Source organism: Nyctereutes procyonoides, unplaced genomic scaffold (assembly GCF_905146905.1).
Source record: "Nyctereutes procyonoides isolate TBG_1078 unplaced genomic scaffold, NYPRO_anot_genome, whole genome shotgun sequence".
Lineage (NCBI taxonomy): Eukaryota > Metazoa > Chordata > Mammalia > Carnivora > Canidae > Nyctereutes > Nyctereutes procyonoides.
In genome coordinates this window covers 36,540,383-36,562,387 of record NW_026575049.1, presented here as the reverse complement: position 1 = coordinate 36,562,387, position 22,005 = coordinate 36,540,383, and the positions used below count along the sequence as shown (strand labels likewise).

Below are 22,005 nucleotides of genomic sequence, written 5' to 3'. Positions count from 1 at the left end.
TTGATTGAAAGAACCACAGGTTTATTCACTGCTTACAGTTGCATTCCGTAATATGTTAGATTAATAACCAATATTGTTAAGTAGAGGGCCTTCCCCATCCTTAGTCCAAGATGATGTTTCAGGTGTGTATGCTGGTGCTACCATGACCAGCAGACAGCTCGGGACAGGCAAAACACGCGGCGCAGGGTCGCTCTGATTTTGGCAGAACCTTACTTAGCAAGTGGTTGGAAATTACGGTTTTGTGAGTTAAATAGTTAATGTGAGTTAATGCTGAGAACTTATGAGTCAGCCAAGGTTCCAAGAGTTAACAGCACTGGAGTAAGTGAGGTTGTCAAAGAGAAGAGAGCAGAACGAAGAAAAATGGATCGAGATTATAGAAAGAAAAAAAAAAAACTTTGGAAAACAAGGAAGAGTTGTCAATGAAGAAGCATCCGGGGGTTCAGAGTCAAAGGAGACAAGAAGACATTGGCAGGAGGGGTGACCAGGGTTTAAATTCCAGGAAGAAAAATACTAGGTCACAAATAAGATTGGGAGTCAGCAGGACTGTAGCGGTTCAGAAATTATTTACCACAGGGATGGATTCTAATTTTCAGGTAGCCAAGGCCATTAGGGAATATACTCTGCCTCCATGGAAGTATGCCCTCTAGGATAAGGCACTGTAGAAATAAATACACACATAGCTGGACTCTAGATTTCCATTCTCCATGCATTCAGGTTTGACTGAATACACTTTGGGAAGAAGGCATTTTAAAGCATTTGCCCCTGGGGCGCAGCAGTTTAGCGCCGCCTACAGCCCAGGGCCTGATCCTGGAGACCCGGAATCGAGTCCCACGTGGGGCTCCCTGCATGGAGCCTGCTTCTCCCTCTGCCTGTGTCTCTGCCTCTCTCTCTCTCTCAATAAATAAATACAATCTCTCTGTCGCTATGAATAAATAAAATCTTTTTTAAAAATTAAGCATTTACTATGTAGTAGGCAAGGTGTTTTCATTAACATTGCTGTTTTTAATCTTAAAACATTAGTTGGAGACAGGAACAGTCACCCTCATGCTGAAAGTGAGTCAGACTAGGAAGCCAAGCAAAGGAAGGAGAACACTAAGGGAGCAAGAGTCTATTTGGAGCTGGATGCATCTGTTCCTGAAGCCAAGTTCCATTTTCCCACAGGTCCAAGTGTTTTAGACTCTCTGTAGCACCAGAGGAGCTGCAGCAGCGTGAAAGCCAGGTTCAGCCACCAGGCTCAGTTACTGACAGGCATGCACAGATGCTAGGCAGTGAGCTCAGAGGAAGGAACGGTGTGTTCATCCAAACAGCCCTGGAGTTCCCATAAACTCAAGGGAGCTGAGATTTGCTAAGAGGTCAAAGCCACATTTGACCTTGTTTATATTTCTTTCACTTCAGGCCAGGTCACAGGGCTTGTTCCCCGTTTAGTACCAATTCTCACAGAAATGGCTCCATCTTGTGTTGATGCCAAGAGCTCCCAGAGGAAGGACTTTACCTCCTGAAGGCCCCGAGTGCCTCAGACACAGTAGTAATTTGAGCCTCTGCAATTGCCATACCCAGGGAATGCTGCCCTGCTTCCTTGGAATGTACTTTATGTGCCCACTGACCCTTGATCAGAACTTTGGGCTGCTGATTTTCAGCTGGAACTTGAAGGTAAGAATATGGCTTAGAAGAAATCCTTAACTTGATTATTTTTTTTATTTCTATTATCATGATGTAGTTACTGCTGTATAGACAGAAGCGATTAACTAAAGCCAGAGAAAGTTTTAAGGAACCTAAAAGGTAAAAGAGATGTATAACCAAGATAACAACCTAACAGTGGAAAGCCTAGAAATTCAGGACCCAGAGGCAAAAATCTCCAAAATCCCTGACCTATAATACCATCTCTCCTTCCCACCTGGATCTTCCCCTACATGCTAAACCTACAAAGGGGATTAGACCAGGTCCCTGAGCTCCAGGAGAACTAGACATGAAAACAAGTAATTGCAGGGCATTTACATTTCCTAAAAGGCTCTAAAGTCCTGGCACTCATTTTATGCACCAGTTAAAATGAGTTTATTTATACAAGGTACTAAGCCCAGCAGATGGCTATCTCAATAGCCAATTATTCTGGAGTAATATGGCCCACTTCTCCTGGTTTCCTCATTTTGTGCATTTAAAGCAAAAAAACTTGGGATGCCTGGGTGGCTCAGCGGTTGAGCATCTGTCTTGGGCTCAGAAGTGATCCTGGGGATCTGGGATCAAGTCCCACATTGGGTTCCTTGCAGGGAGCCTGCTTCTCCCTCTGCCTATGCCTCTGTCTTTCTCTGTGTCTCTCATAAATAAAAAAATTAAAATATTTATTTAAAAAATATAGTAAAAAAAACTTAACTCAAGAAATTGGCAGAAAATTTAAGTGGATATTTCTCCAAAAGAGATATATGAATGACAAATAGGCACATGGAAGGATGCTCAACATCACTAATAATTAGGGAAATGAAAATCAAAACCACAGTGAAACATCATCTCATACCTATTAGGATGGCTAACATAGAAATTAAAAAATTTTTAACATATACTTAATAAATAAAAATAATAAACAGAAAATAATTAGCATTGGTAAGGCAAGGGTGTGACAAAATTGGAACACTTGTGGCTTTCTGGAATGTTAAATGGTGTAGCTACTGCAGAAAACAGCATGGCAATTTCTCAAAAATTTAATGTTCTCAAAAACATAAAATTATCATATGATTCAGCAATTCTAATTCCAAAGAATCATAAGTAGGATCTTGGGAAAATACTCGCTTACCAGTGTTCATAACAGCATTATTTACAAAAGCCAAAAATTAGAAGTAACCCAAGTTCCATGCATGGATGAATGGACAAACAAAATGTCACATATACACATGATGGAACATTATTCAGCCTCAAAAAGGAGATTCTGACCCCTGCTACAGCATGAATGAACTCTGGAGGCATTTGGTGAGTGAAATAAGCCAGTCACAATAGGACAAATAGTGTGTGATTCTATTTACATGCAGGACCTAGAGAAGATCAATCTATAGAGACTGAAAGTGGAAGGGGATGGGGTAAAAGGGCAATGGGGAGTTCATGTTTAATGGCATAGTTTCATTTTGGGAAGATGAAAAAGTTCTGGACATGGATGGTGGTGATGGCTGCACAATGAGAATGTACTTAATGCCACTGAACTGTGTACTTAAAAATGGTTAAAATGGTAAATTTTATGTTATGTGTATTTTACCACAATTATTTTAAAAGTGCCCTCTGTCTTCTGCCCACAGGGACCTCCCCTCTCGTTGCAAGACAGCATGGCCCTGGCCACAGCATTGGAGGCACAGCTACAACTGAGAGAGGTGGCAGGCATCCCCCTGCAGGCTAGCACTGTGGACAACTGGAACCAGATCCAGAACTTTGAGGCCAAGCCAGATGATCTCCTCATCTGTACCTACCCTAAATCAGGTGATTGTGGGACCAGGGGGACAATCAGACTTCAGCCTGTGGAGTCAGCAAGGGCTGCTCACATCAGTTAAAATTCCCCTCAATACAGTGCACTCATTCAAGGAAAGCTGCTCCTTTTCACTGGCCCATGATGAGGTGATCTTGGGATGCTTAGTGTCCCTGGGTTTAGCCAGGGTCAAGCATGATAGGGTTAGGGGACCCAGCCTGCTGTCCTCTGTCACGGACAGCTCTTGGGTGACAGTGTCATGTGGCTTTGCCTCTGCTGCTCTTTCTCTTCATGGAGACTTCGTGGGTTTTTCTCACATGGACATCCATCTGTCATGGCTGACAGGATCCTGACCTGAGGGGAGGTTGAACCAAACATCATTAGTCTCCACATCCCCTTTTCTCCCCCAAACATTTAAGACAGATTGTTTAACAGGTTTCTCCTTCTCATCCTTTCCACATGGGCGCCAGGGACTACATGGATTCAGGAAATTGTGGACATGATTGAGCACAATGGAGATGTGGAGAAATGTCAGAGAGCCATCATTCAACACCGCCATCCTTTCATTGAGTGGGCTCGGCCACCCCAGCCCTCTGGTGAGAGCTCCCTACGTACTGCCCTGGCTCCTTTCTTTTAAGATCTTATTTTTTAGAACAGTGTTAGGTTTACAACAACATAGAGGCACAGAGATTTCCCACACATGCACAGCCTTCTCCATTGTTCAATATTCACTCCTCCCCCAGATGGTGTATTTGCTACAATTGATGAGCCTACACAGACACGTCTTAATCTCCTGAAGTCCATAGTTCACATTAGGATTTGCTCTAGATGTTGTATGTTCTTTGGGTCTGGACCAATGTATAATAACGTGGATCCAACAATGTACTACCATACAGAGTAGTTTCACTGCCCTAAAAATCCTCTATGTGCCCCCTCTTCACCCTCCCTTCTCCCCAGCCCTTGACAACCACTGATCTGTTTACTGTCTCTACAGTTTGCCTTTTCCAGAATGTCATATAGTTGGAATCATACAGTACATGAACTTTTCAGACTGGCTTCTCTCACTTAGTAATGTGCACTTCAGTTTCCTCCATGTCTTTTCATGGTTTCAGAGCTCATTTCTTGCCAGTGCTGAATGCGATCCCATTGCTTAGATGTACACAGTGTATTTATCCTACTGAAGGGCAGTAGGCTCTCCTGTGGCTCTCCTTCTTCCTTTCTCTTCCTCTCTCTCCTGTCTCTGTTTTCTTTTCTCCTCTGTTTTGTCTCTTTGTTCTTCCTCCCCTCTCATTTCTATCACCATGGGTTTCCTCCTCCTTTCTTCCTCTTTGTTTCTTTCTACAAATTACCTAAGGTTGTTTGCCAAAAATTAATCATCAAGTAAAAAGGAATCTGCCTTATTTTCTTTTTCAATGCTCCCTCTGACCATTGCTGCTGTAGAACATACAGAGAGGGTGGAAAGCTATATGTGGAACACTTCACACTCTCTTCTTTCCTTACTCTACCCATACAAATTCCCAGTGGAGTCAAGGAAGTGCCAGATAATTAGCAAAAATAATGCATTTGCAGCCAACTATTTCTGTTCTGTAGGGAAACTTTTTAAAGTAATACTCAACCCAGAAATTTTTTTCTTCACACCAAAAAAAAAAAAAAAAAAAAAGACAATCAGAAGGCAAAAGAAGCCATTCCAGATAACAGGCAGCTACTGGATGCATTTTGCAGAACAGAGATAGGAGGAAGGCCTACTTTTCTGTTTCAGCATTGCGTAGTTCAGCACAATTAAAAAAAAAAAAAATGGAAAGACACCTCGCTAGAGCCACAAAACTATAAGCAATACAACTCTAGTGTGGAAGTTTAATTTGGAGAAAGTGTGGACAGATGCTACCAATGCCTTGCCCAGCTGCTCAGACTCCTCTGGTCCTTAGTTCCTATCCATCTGGTTGACCACTAGCTTAGCAATCCACTGCCTGGTCTGACCCCTGCTCTGAACTACCTGTGGGGCTCTGACCCCACACACAGGGTCAGAGCCCCACAGCACTGCCTGCTTAACTGTGATCCCACTTCGGCAGAGTCAATATGTGTAAAAAGGTTAGGGCAGTACCTGGGAGAGAGTAGATCTTATTTAAGTCCTAAGTATTACTGACCACATCTTAGGCAAAATCCTTTGCCCCACAAGAGCATGTGTTCCCTAAGGCATCCAAGCCCAGTGTTTGATCTCACTTCTACATCCCACACCTGCCACCATTGTCTTACCTCTGACAATTTGGGGGATTAAAGAGAGGGGGAAAAAGCCTAAGCATGATTTCTAGTGAGGATTCTTGACAGTGGGGAGCAAAGTATCCAGTCACTAAGTTATAAGAAACAGGATAGAACTTATCTCAAGGCAATGCCAGCAGCTGCAGAATTCAAGAAAGGTCGATAACCAAGAACCGAGCATGGCACATCATATACAAACCAAGATAGTTTCTTAAAAATCAAAGTGCCTCATGTCCAAAGAGATGACAAGCAGTTAAGGCTTTACAGTCTTTCCATCCAGGCAGTGGTTTTATTTCAGAGTACATGATCCCTGCCACCAAAGGCAGGGACTTACCATTAGGAGGGTAGGATGGTTGCCAAAATAAACTGATGGGAGCTGGTCAAGTATACTGGCCACACTCAGAGGATTCAGGAGTGGACGAACACTGCTGGATATAGTGCAAGTTTGTGTCCCACATAGCCAATCTCCCTCCCAGGCCTCCTTCCACTCCCCCTGCCCCCAACACTACCACCACCTACAGCTAGAGAGCTGTTTTACATCAAAGGTATTGCAGGGCTGACCTAATGAGAGTAGGGCTGGGAAGAAAGAATATATAGATTAGATCTAGGAATAACCCTTTCAGCTCAACAAGCATTTATACTACAGGCCCTAGGCTGTACTTATAAGACTCTACACCTCCACTTGCCCTCAATAATCCATGGTCCAATGGAGGAGGCAAATGCAGACCATATGATGACAAGCAGTGGGTATGTTGGGTGGAGTTAGCGTAGGACTTCATAGGACTTCACCATTGGCAGGGTAAAGAATGGGCCTGAAGACCAATGCCTGGGAAGGTGACACCTGCAGTTACAAGCTGCTACTGCTATTGCTGTGTCTCTCCTGCCAGACTGCAAGTTCCTCACGCAGATGATGAGAGCCAAAAATGACTCCCTTGGCCCCCTTCCTTCATGGGTCAGGCTCAGGAATCGACTCTGTGGCCTGAGGTGTGTTCACGGACACTCTCTCCTGTGCTTCTCAACCCCAACCCTAAGGCTGAGCACTCATGTCAGTGACAAGGGAATAAGGCCACCCAACCAGCTCCTCTGAGGTACTGATGTGAGAGAGAGAGAGGGAAAGAGAGAGAGAGAGAAATGTATAATTTACCTGAACCTGTGAAAAAAGACATTCGTGGATGTTCCACGTAAAGCCCTAAACCCACAAAATTTCTGTCTGCTGTAGGGGTTCTTCAGCAGCAAACTTTGAAACTGGAGCTGGGTCAAGCCTGCTGGGAGAGCTGCATGTAGGAGGAGGAAAGCCTAAGCCTACAGCCTCCTTCCCACACAGAGGTCATTGGGCCCCAGAACTAAGGGGCAAACATGCTCAGGTCATCACAACCTCTCTCTCTCTTCTTCCTTCTCACCTCTCTGTCCTGTACTCCCTCTGCACTTGGGCCTCTGGAAAGCCCCATTAGTTTCTTGCCTGGCTATACATTTAAAGGCTGTTTGTAGTGTTTCAATCAGATTTTGCACGTGTTTTATAACAGGACAGATCTTCATAGGGTCCAGGCCACCATACTACTAGCAGTGGAAGTGTCTGGAGAGACTCTTAAAGAGCAAATGGGACCAACCAGGTGCCCAGAGACATAGACAAGAAGGAAGGGGCCTGGAGCAGCAGGATGAATGTAGATAGCTCTGAAGGGGAACATGTGAGCAGGAGACATGACAGAACATGAGGAAAGGAGCTAGAGACAGGACAGTTTTACACGTCTTGCTAAGGAATATAAACTTTAAGTATAAACCAGTGGTTTTAATAAATAAATAAATAAACCAGTGGTTTTCCAATTTTTCTTTTCAGTACCAGGATTTTTTTATTTAAAAAAAAAATTGTTGGGGCCCTGTCATCCAACAATTCCACCTCTGGGTATATGCCCAAAAGAACTAAAAAACAGAGACTGGAAAAGATAACTTGCACACTCATGTTTATGACAGCATTATTCACAACAGCCATGGATGGAATCAACCAGTGTCCATGACAGATGAACAGATAAGTAAAATGTGATACATACATGCAATGAAAAACTATTCAGCTTTAAAAAGGAAGGAAGTTCTAACACTGGCTACAACATGAATAAACCTTAAGGATATTATGCTAAGTGGAATAAGCCAATCACAAAAAAAAAGATGAACACTGTATGATTCCACTTTTACGAGGTAGCCAGAGTAGTCAAATTCATAGAATCAGAAAGAATAGCGGCTGCCAGCGGCTGGGGGAGGGTGGAATGGGGAGTTAGTGTTTAACAGGAATGGAGTTTCAATTTTGCAACATGGAGAGTTCTGGAGGCTTCTTGCACAACAGTATGAATGCGCTTAGCACTACTGAACTGGACTCTTTAAAAGGATTAAGATGGCAAATTTTACTTTATATGTATTTTACTACAATTTTTTAAAACTACTAGGGATTCCCAACATATAAAATAAGCAAAATCAAAAATGACCAGAATGAAGCACATCCTTTCAACTCCACTTTGAATCCAGCCTCTTAAACACATAGCTTGGGGAGCAAATGTGAAAAACCACCTTGAGTATGGAAGGTTTCCAAACAAGAGTCACATGGTCTGAGCTGCTCAAAAGCAGCAACAATCTGAAAGCACCAGGGAGCATTTACATTTTCAGGTGTAGGTAACAAGACCAGTTCCAGACCTACTCCCTCCTAGGGTGAAGGGCCTTGTCTTCCTCCTCTTTACTGTGACCTGCAGAGATTCTTGCTCCTCCCAAAGCCTGGGAGAATAACCAAAGCCATAATGCTCATACAGACCACGTGGACAATTTATATCAGCAAGAGGGCAGTTTGGACTAAGTGACCTTCCCTGGGATCCAGCTTTTTACAAGTCAAACATGACAACAGCACTCTCAGGATGTCTGTCAGGGGCATCTCCTTCACACCTTTCTTTCTACCCCATGCCCATCTTTGGACAACCAAGCACTCACTGGCATACTCAGGGATGAAGAGATGTGGAAAGCCAGTGTAAAAGGTTGCTTCAGAGCTTAACTTGTTGATACACATTTACAATAAAATGCTTCTTTATTACCAGGTTTGTTTCCCTCCTACATTCTAGCAGCCTTTCTGACCCTTCATATAGAGGCTTTTTTCCCATCAACTGCATATCAGAGTCCAAATTCAGTGTGTCCCTGGACAGCATCAATGTACTCCAGATCCTTGGGGCTGATTCATTTCTCATCACTAACTCTGTTCACTTTGCATAAGCCTCTGATTCCACTAGAATGGAAGCTTCTTAGAGAAAAGGAGCATGTCTTCTTTAACTTTGTTGCCTTTCTGCTGTATTAGACTCAGACCCCAAATCCAACATGTGTCTGACCAGGGCTGGGGGCTCCTTCACACCAACAACACTCTCTATATGACACCAGCCAGATGTCCTACAATTCAACTCAAATCTGACACTACCTACCTGCAGATGGTATCAGATCTCACAGGTGAAGGGCTCACAAAACTGCTCTCCCTGCACTTTAGGTGCCAACTGCAAGTAGTAGATTCCCAGGTTACCCACAACTTCTGTCCAACTTGACTATTAATCAGGTGTTCCCACAACCCTCTCTTTGGCTAGATGGAAGAGACACCTCAGACAAACCATAGGGAGAGGACTCGAAGCTTCTATGCCTTCTTCAGGCACCATCCTCCCTAATCTCATGTTCATCAACCCAGGAGCTCTCAAACCATGGACTTTGGGGATTTAATGGAGCTTCATCACACAGGCATTATCTATCATTTAATTCATTTTCAGCCCTTCTCCCCTCTTTGGAGAAAATTCCAAGCTTCTAATCATGGTTGGTTTTGCTGGTGACCAGCCCCCATCCAGGAACCTCCCCCCTGGAGTCACTTCATTAGAATAGGACACATCTGGGGCACCTGGATGGTTCAGTCAGTTGAGTGGCTGACCAGATTTCGGCTGGGGTCATGATCTCAGGTCATCAGCTTGAACCCTGCATCAGGTCTGTGCTGAGCAGGGAGTCTGCTTGGAATTCTCTCTCTCTCTCTCTCTCTCTCTCTCTCTCTCTCACCATCCACTCCTCTCCCTGATGATGCATGTGCACAGTCTCTTACTCTCTCTCAAATAAGTAAATAAATCTTCAAAAAAAAATAAAGAACAGGACACCCCTATACCCAAACAACAGGGGTTTCTGGAACTCTCTGCCAAGAAGCAGGGGCAGAAACAAATATAAATTTTCTATTATCTCACATCACCTAACCTCAGTCTAATGCAATGATTGCACAGAGTGGGTGCCCAGTCAGCGTTTTAGAGTACAGAGTGGAAATCACAACTCACATGCCATGAAGTACATGTGTTTTTAGAGATGAAACAAATGACTAACACATAGGTCAGGTACATGGCAGCCTACTGCAGACATGCAGGGATGGGCGCTATCTAGAAGGCAAGAAAGACTTGCACTCTGGTCCCCTTGGCTCTGCCACAACAAGACCTAGCTTGTCCATTCTCAGCTTTCATCTCCTCATCCTTAAAGTGGCATATTAATTGAAGCTCCCTTACAGTTCTCTAGCTGTAGGAGTCTACAAAAGGGGTAGTCATCTCAATAATCTCATTATGAAATCAGAAAGGAAAGTCAAGAGATAAGCAGAAAAAGGGAAGGGAGGTGTTAGGACATTCTGGACAGAGCCCAAAATATAAGTTTCCCATGCAATGCTTGTACTATGCAGATGTTTCCTCTTGATTTACTTAAAGGGGTGGATAAAGCCAATGCAATGCCCTCTCCACGGATACTAAGGACTCACCTTCCAACTCAGCTATTGCCTCCATCTTTCTGGGAAAACAACTGCAAGGTAAGACAGCAACAGCTTCCCTGGGGACAGGCAGGAGACTGGGGCCTCCTGGGAGCAAACCATCCAGTCCCTAAATCACAACAGTGTCATTATATTTACTCTTCCACCATCTCTGATGTATTGACTGTTGATCAGCAGGAAAATAAAATGTAAAGTTCTATGTATACTCAGCAGGATATTCACCTGAAGGATTTCAAACAAGACATGAAGGCAAAAGCCAGACTGAATTTTTGGTATGAACTGGAGACACTGAGTGTTCACAGTGACGCAAGGGTGTGAGCAATTAAGAGAAGAAACAGAGCAGAGAAGAAAAACTGAGGAGAAAGAAAAAAAAAACCCTAAATATTGTTTAAAAGGGTGGAGCAATGTTTCTTAAAGGGAGCCTTGGCTCTGGCCTCTCATAAAATCTGGGCTCTTTATTTATTCTGGGACTTTATTTATTCTGCACTCCAGTGCCTAGTCAGCTCCTGGCACAAAGAGGACATTCAGATGCTGAATGACAGCAAGTGAGTGGCTGTAGAGTGAATGGAGGTGAGGGAAGAAACTGAGGTGTCAGCCAGCACTGGTAAGAAAGTTTTCTCCAAAGTGGGAATGGAGGGGACAAAGGACTAACATGGGTGTATTTCTAGGGAACAGTAGCAATCACGGAGTCCTTTCAGCCCAGTTGTCTCAGGGAACAAGAATCTCCACTTCTGGATTATAGCCAGCTAAGTACCCTGAGAGCTTCTGTATGAAACACCTTGCAATAACACATAACACATGACAAGTTTCCTTGTAAATGTGTCACTGAGATCCAGAGAGAGGAAAGGAAATCTCTAAGCTCCTCAATGAAAAGGAGAGGTCACTGAGCCTGGAGCTGTGCTGCAGGTATTTGACGACCTGAAGAAGCCAGCAGCGTGGGATTCATGGCTTGGGTCTCATGGAGTCAAAGAATGAATCTCAAGGACACAGGAGAATGAGCAAAGCGATAGACGTCTATTAAGCAGAGATACAGAGCAAGCTCTCAGAAGCGAGTGGGGTCCTGACAGGGTTGCCACCAAGGGCTTGTAGTGGGAGCTTTTATTGAGAACCTAGCCTGGGACCCCATGGCCTTGAGATTCTTGTGCTGTCTTGGTTTGAGGAGGGACTATTGATAACACCTTAATGATTTATTTCTTTGTGGTGTGGGGAGTTTCTGTGATTACTTAGTAACTATCAAAGGGGGACACTCCCTAACATTTTGGAGCTGGGGAGCCAGGTTTATCTTTTTTCCTGTTTTTGCTGCTGTATCTCTGTTTCCTTGGGATGGGTGGGAGACTGACTCTGGGGCCTCTCAATGGCTTTGGGATTTATGGGAACCCACAGATCTATGGGAGCCTGACTTTGGGTCTTTCCCTTATCTTTCCCTGCCTAGCCCCATCTGCCCCTAACTCATTCCTACATCAGCTGCATTGGGTCAAAGCCCAGAGCAGAAGGAATCAGAAAAGTGAGGAACCAAAGCTGGGACAGCTGAAGGGCCTCATCCTCAATGGGTGGATAGAGGGGGCCAAGGCAGACCCGAGGAAAACTCTCTGTCTTCACCTGGTCTCTCAGCTGCCCTGAAAATGTGTGGCCATGGGCCTCCTGTCTCAAGAAAGGAGGTTCAATGTTATAATTCTTGCATTGTCCAAGAAGCCCCATGCTGAGAAACTAGCGTAAGGTGGTTCCCACTGCCAGCCTCCCCAGGATGACTTGCAGAAACAAACACTGGGGGACGTAACTCCAGCACGGGCCACAATGGCCTGCTTGAGTTCACCACCTCACATTACAAAATAAAGAAAGGAACAAGCCAGCAAGAGAAAGTCTGCAAAAAGCACAAACAGCAGGGGTAGACCTCGAGGACTTCAGATATTAAAATGATCAGATATAGAAATATAAGAATGTTGAAGTTGTGTGAGTAAATGAAAGATTGAATCAAACATAAAAGAAATAAGATACTATTTTAAGATAGAATTTTTTTTTACTAAAGTAAATAAATAAATAGGATTTCTGTAACTGAAACAATATATAAACATTTGCTATAAAAATTCAACCATAGGTCTCTGGTTTGCCAGCACCTGGGGTGACTCTCCCTCAGGGATGGGGGAGGGCACAGTGCCACAGGCGTGGAGGGGCCGCCGAGCCTCAGAAGACCACCAAGCCCCCAAGGGGCCAGGGCACCAGGGCTGGTTAGAGAGCTTCATGAGTGGCAGGGTGGCCATGGGGACAGAGACCCTGCTGTGGGTGAGGGAGGAGGAGCCCTGTCCCACGTCATCTACCCACTTGCTTCTTGGTCTCCTCCTGTGCAGTAGGACCCCATCTCCGAGTCTGCACCTGCAGGACTGACTTCCTCCTTCTGTCTCTGCATTTGTGGCCTTCAGCTTTATCACCACCATCTCTGCTTTACAAAGATACAAAGCACCAATCTTAGAGATTAAGATCGCGTTCCTAGCACCCGAACCAGCAGCACAAAACTGGTAGTAGAACGCAAGCCCTGACAATCAAATTTCCTCTCAGTGTTTGTGGGATGTGAGATTGCCATGAAAATAATTTTTGTTGCCACTTACTGTCATGCATCCTTCGCAGAATGTGTTATTGATCACCTGTGGCTATTTCACATCAGTTTCTTAGTTCTTTTCTTTCTAGCCCTTTCCATTTCTGGATTTAAAAACTAACAAAAAAAATAGTAATACACTAACACAAATTCAACAACAGGTAAAATGCAGAATAGACATAGCAGAAGAGAGAATTGGTGAACTTGCAGGGGGAAATGGGAAGAAGTTTTGAGGAGAGAGCCTTGTGGTTTGAGGTGAGAAATATGATGGGAAGATTGATAAAATGGATATCAAGCAGTAATGAAGCCTCACACCTGAAAAGCACCAGGGTCCATCAGGAGGCAGAGGGAGCAAGGGTAAAATGTGGGCAAGAGCCTTTATTGTAGTTTCTGATGGAAGGAATGGGTGAAACAGGTAATCAGGCTTAGGACTGGGTACTTTGGGTGATTTCTGGAGATGCTGGGGCATAGGGACTGCCCCTGGTTATATGGTCCTGGCCTTGGGGTGATTAAAGCAGATGGATTGTGACCCAAAGCATGAAAGCCCAATAAGGGAGATAAAGGCTCCAGACTGGTTGCCTTATATGCAAAAAATGAGCTTGATAGTGAGTTGTCACTATCTGTAGTAACCGACTAAACCTGGCAAAAGCAGTCCCTCTAAGGTCAGCAAGGCCCCAGGATGTCAGAGTATCAGAATGCAGAAAATGTCACTATTGACATTTTAGGCCAGAAAATTCTTTTGAGGGAGTTGGGGTGAGGGGCTCGCCTGAGTATTATAGAATGTTGAGCAGCATCCCTGATCTCCACTCATTAGATGCCAGTAGCACTACCACCCCCAGTTGTGACAACCAAAAATACCTCCAGACGTTGCCATAGGTTGCCTAGTGTGCAAAATCATTGCCAGTTTTAGGGTTAAAAAAACAAAACAAAACAGCATCACTATGAAATGACTAGTCACAGATCTGAGGTGGCTGGCCAGTCAACAAGGCCAGCTTGGGATTGATGCATCAGAATTTGAGTGGAGTACATAGCAGTCACAATGAGATCAAAGGTCAAATTAGGTTAAAGTGAAAGGCTGGGAGGGTAGAAAGATACAAGTTGTAGTCAGAATGAAACAGGATGCTTTGTAGAGCAGGAGTTGAGTAATTTGAGATGAAAATAATAGAGTTGATGAGAACAGGAGAAAAATAAGACCATGAAGCCATTCCGATTTTCCAGGACATGGAGATGAAGGTATTAGGAGGATCATCAGCAAGCACGTGGAAGCTTCTGTCTCATGGTAGTTCATAGTTGCTAGAGAAGGATGGGACCCTGACAACTAAAAGGGCAATCAGGAGTTAGGCTACTTACCAGGACTGAGTTTGGAATAAAGAGGAGAATCAGCAGAGAAAGAGGGACAGCCAGAGGAAGATGAGGTCATAGGTCAAGTGGAATCAGCAGAGAAGCTAGAACAGCCAGAGGAGGAAGAGGTCACCAGCCAAACTGAACTGCCAGCACAGGAGAACTGAACCAAGTGTGCAAAGCATGAAATTCACCTGAGTGAATTCTGTGAAAATTCACTTTTCATACCATCTTTTACCCACCTCTCTTCTTAACCCAAAGTTCCTTTATGTAGCTCGAAATGCCAAAGACTGCATGGTTTCCTACTACCATTTCCAAAGGATGAATCAAATGCTTCCTGACCCTGGTACCTGGGAAGAATATTTTGAAACCTTCATCAGTGGAAAAGGTAAAGAATAATCCTTCACATCTTTGCATGCCCACTCCATGTAGGGTCAGTCTAGGAATCAAGCATAGCATTTTGAGTCCTGAGAAGCTTATGTTCCTCCTTAGGCATGTCCTACCTCAAACTGGGACTTGGAGGCACAGGGTGGCTGAGCTCAGAATGAATACCCCCAGTCCCAGCAAATATCTCTCACCCAATCTGAAAGCCTTTATGCTAGGTCACTTGACCTGTAGAGTCACCCTCCTTCCAAAGGGTATCCTTGTGCTAATATCAGGGCATATATGATTATACACAATAAATAGGAAGCCACGTTAGGTAGCATGTTGGGATAAATTACCCCAAGGCTGTACCATACCACATCACCCTCCAACTTAAACACATGTGGACTCAGGACATATCTGAGGCTTTGGATGATCCTTTTGTAGACTGTTCTGTTTCCTGTGTCTGTTACAGTGGGCTGGGGTTCCTGGTATGACCATGTGAAGGGATGGTGGGAGATAAAAGACAGATACCAGATTCTCTTCCTCTTCTATGAGGACATGAAACAGGTGAGTAAAAGCCCTTCAGAAGAACTGCTCCAGGCTGTCTCAGGGCTGTGCTTCTAGGAGGGACATCCTGAAGAATTTAAGTGCCATCCTGATACCTCCTTCCATTCCAATGTGATGTTACTATCACCACAGGACCCAAAGCATGAAATTCAGAAAGTCATGCAGTTCATGGGAAAGAACTTGGATGAAACAGTGCTGGATAAAATTGTTCAGGAGACATCATTTGAGAAAATGAAAGAAAATCCCATGGTGAATCGTTCCACGGTTCCTAAATCTATCCTGGACCAGTCCATTTCCCCCTTCATGAGAAAAGGTTTGTGTGGCCTCCAATACTGTATAAATACAAGTATAAATGAAACACTCGGTTTGTCTAGTAATATGCTGTCTGCTTCTTAGCAAGGAGATGTTAGGTTTTATTAATTTCAAGAAAAAATATTTGGCTTATTATGAACAATTTACCACTAATAAGATGGGGATTTGATCCTGGCTGGCTCCCAACACAAGGGGCTTTTTAGGAGGAGTCATGTACAGGTGTAAGGGAAATGTGGTCTCACAGGTAGTTAAAAGCAGGAGCCACTGTTGGTCCAGACCTCATGGGGATCCCTGAATCTCAGAGTCAGGACCTCAGCAGTAGGAGGGTACAGCTCTTTGCCCGAAGTCCCCACCACTTAAAGGACTCAGCTGCCCTCCACATGTCTGCCATGAGTCCTTCCTCCATTGATCAGCTTCCCATCTCTCTGCCGATTACACCTTTTTCCTATTTTCTATCTTCTGTTGACTCAGCTTCTGCTCTCAGCTTGGTCTTGATAATGGCCCAGACATGCTCTACATCATGACTTCCAACTATAACTACCGTTGAGCACTGCCTCATTCTTTTAATATTTCTTAGTTTCCAGTTCCCAAAAGAGGAATTCTAATTGCCCCAGCTAATATTTTTTTGAGAAAAAAAAAAAAAACATTCTCATCTTTCAAAAGTTCCGTCTCATGGCCCTTTCCAGTCTTCTTCACCCTCAGATACAACCACCATTATAATTTTTATCACTACAGATTGATTTAGCCTGTTCTTTGACTTCATATAAATGAAATCATACAGTATGTACCTTCTTGTGCCTTGTGTCTGTCACTCAATGTAATATTTTGATATTCCTTCACGGGGCTATGTCAGTAGTTCCTTTTCATTTCTGTGCAGTGGTCTATTATGTGAATATACCACAGGTGGGGTCAAGGCACCAGCACCTTTGTGCCTTGGCATCAATAGTATCCCTGAGCTAGGAGCCCACCCCCTGCACAGAGCACCCCAGGGCCCTTCTCAGAACTGAGAGCTGCAGTGGATGGGTATGCATTCAAGGGGAAGTGGAACAAGGCAGGAGTGTTTTATGGCCACAGAAACTTTCCGTCAGAGTGACACCTGCATCTCGATTTTTTCCTTTTCTAGGAACTGTGGGGGATTGGAAAAACCACTTCACTGTGGCTCAGAATGAGAGATTTAATGAAATCTATAAGCAAAAGATGGAAGGAAGCTCAATAAATTTCACAGAACTCTGAGCAAGACATACATAGAAAGTCCTTCAGCCCAGCCAGAGTATCTCTGAAAGCATTTTGTAAAGTACACAATTATGGTACCACTGAACCTGTGATTACTATGTACTAGCTTTATTTTTTTAGAAGGATCATGTCTAATGCTTATTTTCTCAACCATTCTTTCCAAAGTAAGAAATAAAGAGGCTTATTCAACAAAGTAAAATATAAGACTTGAACGCTGCAAGGATTCTTTAGGTCTCCATCATTCTGGAAAGTTCATCCATGTTTTTTAGTCTGTAATATACCTTGGGCATAAATATGAAAATATTAGTTTCTATCTATTTTGATAATATGGAATCTCCAACATCTGTCTTGGCCATTCTAGAGCACTCCAGCTGTGTTAGTTTGTGGGGTTCCACCTGATTACTATGAAAGGGACACTCTGAGGGCAGTTCTGATGCAGTCTACTCTGTGAAAACATGTCCCAAGTGCCATCCCTGGTGGTGAGGAAGGAAAGGGAAAGGCACAGAGGGAGAGGCCAGAAGACCAAACACTGATAAAGAGTCATAGTGCTTAATTACAGAAACAGAAGGGGTGTCCATTCTGGAGCCTGAGTTATATCCTGGTAAAAGCAGAAAACACAGACAGAGGAGCAGCACCAACAAGTCAGCCCAGGCATGGTTGTCAGACTTGGAGATAGTCTTTTCTGCAACGCTGTGCCCTCTGTAGGCCAACATTACCAAGCTACGGGCCCTTTTCACTGGTTTCCCATACTTATCCTGCTGAAGCCCTGTTGCTTCATATTTGTTGATTTACTTGTCTATTTCTCCCGCCTGAATGTAAATTCTTTACCATTTGGTTCCATGTCTTATTCAACATCTCACTCCCAGTATGCAATGCAATGCATGGTACATAACAAGTGTTCTGCAAGTACTTGGTAACAAGCGAATGAATGCATAGATGAATAACTACAAGAAGGTAGGCACATTTCAGATTACAAATTCCCAGCTTTGAGTCCCAACTAGTCGCATTCCAAAGCTGAGGGCAGTAGGTGCTCCTGCTTCCCCCGAGGGGAAGGCAATAAGAGGTTAAATTAAGCCCAACTACAATTCTGACTGCTTTTTATTATCACCCACCTCTAGCAGCTCTAAACAATGTCAGTGATAAAAAATACTCTGTGGTGAAGGAGGAGGATCTTCTATTAGCCCTAAATTCTATTTATTTTTATCTACATTTTTAGATGGGGGTGCAAAGAGAGAGGAGAGAGAATCCCAAGTAGGTTCCATGCCCAGTACAGAGACCACCGTAGGACTCGATCCTACAACCCTAAGAGCATGGCCTGAGTCAAAATCAAGAGTTGGATGCATAACTAACAGTTACTCAGGTGCCCTCTTGACCCTAAATTCTAAGCAATTGCTTGGTCACTACCAAGTTTTAATCATACATATGTAACTTCAAATTAGTGCCTTCTAATTGTGTAAAAAAAAAGCTGTCTATATCCCCCACATTTGGCAATTTTAGATTGTAAATTTTTTTTTGCTGTTTGGTTTCATGTCTGTTTACATCTGTATGGAAGTTAATTCAGAGAACACCCAAGCACAGAGACAGCTTCTGTAACTGACACACAGATGCAACTACGCCTTCTTCCTCAGGGTAAGTTCATTACAGCTCAGGATCCTTCAAGCTCCCTTCAAGTACAATTTGCATTCCTGCTGCATATGAACATCCCTGTGTTTAAACAGTAGTAGATTCAGAACAAACACTGATAGCATAGTTATTATAAGAATGAAGAAGCAAATTTTGAATTTCTTCAATTCTATCATGCTTTGTGACTCCTTGGAGTTTTTGTTTGTATTCAAAATTTAAAACGGTGAAATTTTAAAAAATGCGAACTGCAAGGTATAAAATTTTTGTTCAATAAGTGCAGAGTTTTGTTGTTATGGAAAATAGTTTGCTAATTTTGAATAATATCTGTAAATGGAAATTTACTCTCTTCTCTAATTATTAGTAATGGTTTTAAAACTCAAGAATGAATAAAGAGAATGAACATCACCTCAGTGGTATGATTCAGTAATTGAATTGTACAGGAAATGTAGTTCATCTTTAGGAACAGGACATTTCCTGTCCCCCCTCCCTCCACCCCACCAAGAGAATACTTATAGAAATTTTCAACAGAAGAAAACCATGGTAAAACTGTGAGGGATTCTGGGATGCCTGCGTGGCTCAGCAGTTGAGCACCCACCTTTGGCTCAGGGTGTGATCCTGGATTCCCGGGTTCGAGTCCCACATCGGGCTCCTTGCAGGGAGTCTGCTTCTCCCTCTGCCTGTGTCTCTGTCTTTGCGTGTGTGTCTCTCATGAATAAATAAATAAATAATCTTTAGGAAAAAAAAGAGGAATTCTAATGAAGATTAATTTATAAAGAAGAAAGAGGAGAAGAAGGAAAAAAGGAAAGAAAACAAAAAGAACAACAACAAAAAAGACAAGTTACCTAACCCCACATGACCAGTTTAAATTGCTTCAGGCCTTTAATCCAGTTTCGAAGAATGTCAGAACGCCCCTCAGCCCAGTCACAATGAGACCTATTCTTAGGTCTCCAATGAACCGTTTCAGAGTGTGCTCCCACTCTGCTTTGTTATGATGTAATAAAATAGAAATTATAGTGCCTCGGCTAGAATCAACAGCACTCTAAGTGAAATCATACCCCATCCTCTCTTTCCAGTGAGGTATTTCCTTCCTAGCCAGCTGACAGCTAGAACCACCCCAAATCAGACAAGCTTGTACATTTCTGAACATCTCTAGTGAGACGACCTACATCAACTAAAATAAAATATTTTGCCCTCTCTTTGTTATTTTTATTTTAGAATACCATCTCCTAGTGGCCACAGAGCAGACAGGCCAAATTCAACACCCCAAAATGGATGATGTGCAGGGAATTTTGCTGACCAAAGCCATGTATGCCTCTTGAGACAAAATACAGCACTTCCAGCTGGGCCTAATGATCTTATTGCCACATATCTTAACACAAGTGTGCAAAGGTGCTCGGAAAGATAGGAAGGCAGGTTGTGCAAAGCCAAAGAGCACATCTAAGTATCAAGCCTTTACTCACATACCCTCATGTATAACATAGGGCTATTGCTCACTCATGTCACCTCCAATCTCCTGGTTATTCCCATTGGCAGAGCAAGCAACAGCTTGAGTAGTGCTAGGCAGTGTGCACCCAAACACCAAAGTACTGGCACATATGTGTGCATGCACACAAACACATACAGAGTCAGGCAGTATTGTCATCTATCCCTGCCCAGGAGTGAGATGAGTACATGTGAAGTCAGTTTTCCTAAACCTGCTACCTTCTGACCCTGAGCATTCCCTCAGCTCTGTTTCCTTATAATTTTATTTTATTTTAGATTTTCTCCTCATATCTTCTTACTTCTCCTTCCATTAGCTTTTGATTATGGAAGAGGAAGAAGAGAAATCAATCGAATTCCTCGTCAGTTGGTGATGTGTATAAAAGAGATAAGAGTGAGATACCCCACACCCTTGAGAAAATGCTCTAACCCCTCTGGTTTTCATTTCCTTACATACATAATGAGGAAGTGGAAGAGAGTGTTCTAAGATACTTGCATTTATTGTTTTAATAAAAATTTACTGAATTTTACAGTGTGCTAAGCACTGTGCTATGTATGACTAGAGATCTGAAGATGAGTAGATAAATAGTCCTTACTCCTAAATATAAGAGAGACTAAGATGTGTATCAGTAGAAAGAGAAAGTCCTGCAGCCTCAGACTCTTCCACTTATAAGCTGTGTGATCTTGGACAAGTTAATTAACTTCTCCAGGCCTCCCATGTTGCCCAGGTCCCCAGTTTGAGCACCTGGGAGGATGGTGGGTTTAGTCTTCCTTGGGGAATTAGGAGGTACCCATGAAATGTGTTAGTGGAGATGGGACCCCAAAGAGACCTCTGGACTAGAGAAGTAAATAAGAGAGTCACCAGACCATGGCCAGGCAGTGAAGCCAGGAGAGAGACTGTGATTGACCATGGAGAGCATACAGATTGAGAAAAAGGCCCTCCTCTGGAAGCAGAGTGCATTGATCAATATTGATCCCAGCTCCCAGTGAAAGGGAAAGGCAAAAAAGCAAGGGCATTGAGAGCACTGGCAAGAGTAGCTGCAGAGATAAAGGCAGAAAGGAGGGACAGATTGGGAGCAAGAGTGGTGACAAAAGGAACTGATGGCAGCAATGTGTTTGGATGAACAGAGGAAAGTGGAATCAACTGTGTCCAGACCACTGACTTGTGGAGGGCAGGCCGTTAGGGAAGAGCATCTCTCTGTGACCCTAGTTCCCAAGACATGCTGGGGGTAAAGTAGCTATTGATAGAGTATTATACTATTAATTATATAAGCAAGACTTCAGAAGGAATGTTTTAACCCAGTTACAACTTATAGGATTAAATGGTACTGGAGTACTCTTATATGTTCATTATTCCGACACAAATCAACATCTCCAGATGCTTAGTGATAAACTGTGATGTGCACGATAATGCTCTGTTGCGAATTGTAGAGAACATTTTGACTCTATTAAGTAAAATTCGTTAAGATCTCTCCTTGAAAAGATTGATTAGTGCTTATCCTAACTCATCAAATGTAATTTAATGTAATACGTTATTATTGTTTTGAAGCAATTCTGAAGTTTAGCTCATTCTTTAATTTGCATGTCTTCTCTCTCCATTATTCAAATTGGTGAGTTATTCCCAGTTGTTATCAGGTCTTGTAAAGAAGCCCCAGGAATGGCTTGGGTACCATGTTACTGGCTACTTACACACCATAGCAAATCATACTTTGCAATGGAATTTAAAACCCCTTGACCATTAAGCCAATAGGCAACTCGAAGATCCCAAGGCTATCTCAATTCACAGCATTCAGGGTGGGTAAGGAGTTGGGGTAACTGGGTGATGGGCATTAAGGAGGGCACTTGATGGAAGGAGCACTGGACATTATATGCAACTGCTGAATCACTAAATTCTACCCTGGAATTAACATATATGTTAACTAACTTGAATTTCAATAAAACAAAAAAAAATTGACAACATTCAGGATTCTGAGTCCCAGTAGCTTCCATGGCCCTTAGAAA

At 43.2% G+C, this 22,005-nt stretch overlaps 1 protein-coding gene across 1 annotated transcript; it reads left to right on the top strand.

Moving 5' to 3' along the window:
- Positions 1–1,516: 1,516 nt before the first annotated feature.
- SULT1C2 (sulfotransferase family 1C member 2) lies at positions 1,517–18,930 on the top strand. The gene is made up of 8 exons (XM_055327882.1): positions 1,517–1,650; positions 3,279–3,456; positions 3,913–4,038; positions 10,435–10,532; positions 14,686–14,812; positions 15,263–15,357; positions 15,490–15,670; positions 16,793–18,930. Exons 1-8 carry the CDS (start codon positions 1,561–1,563, stop codon positions 16,900–16,902), a joined length of 1,005 nt encoding a protein of 334 aa, XP_055183857.1. The 5' UTR covers positions 1,517–1,560; the 3' UTR covers positions 16,903–18,930.
- Positions 18,931–22,005: the final 3,075 nt, after the last annotated feature.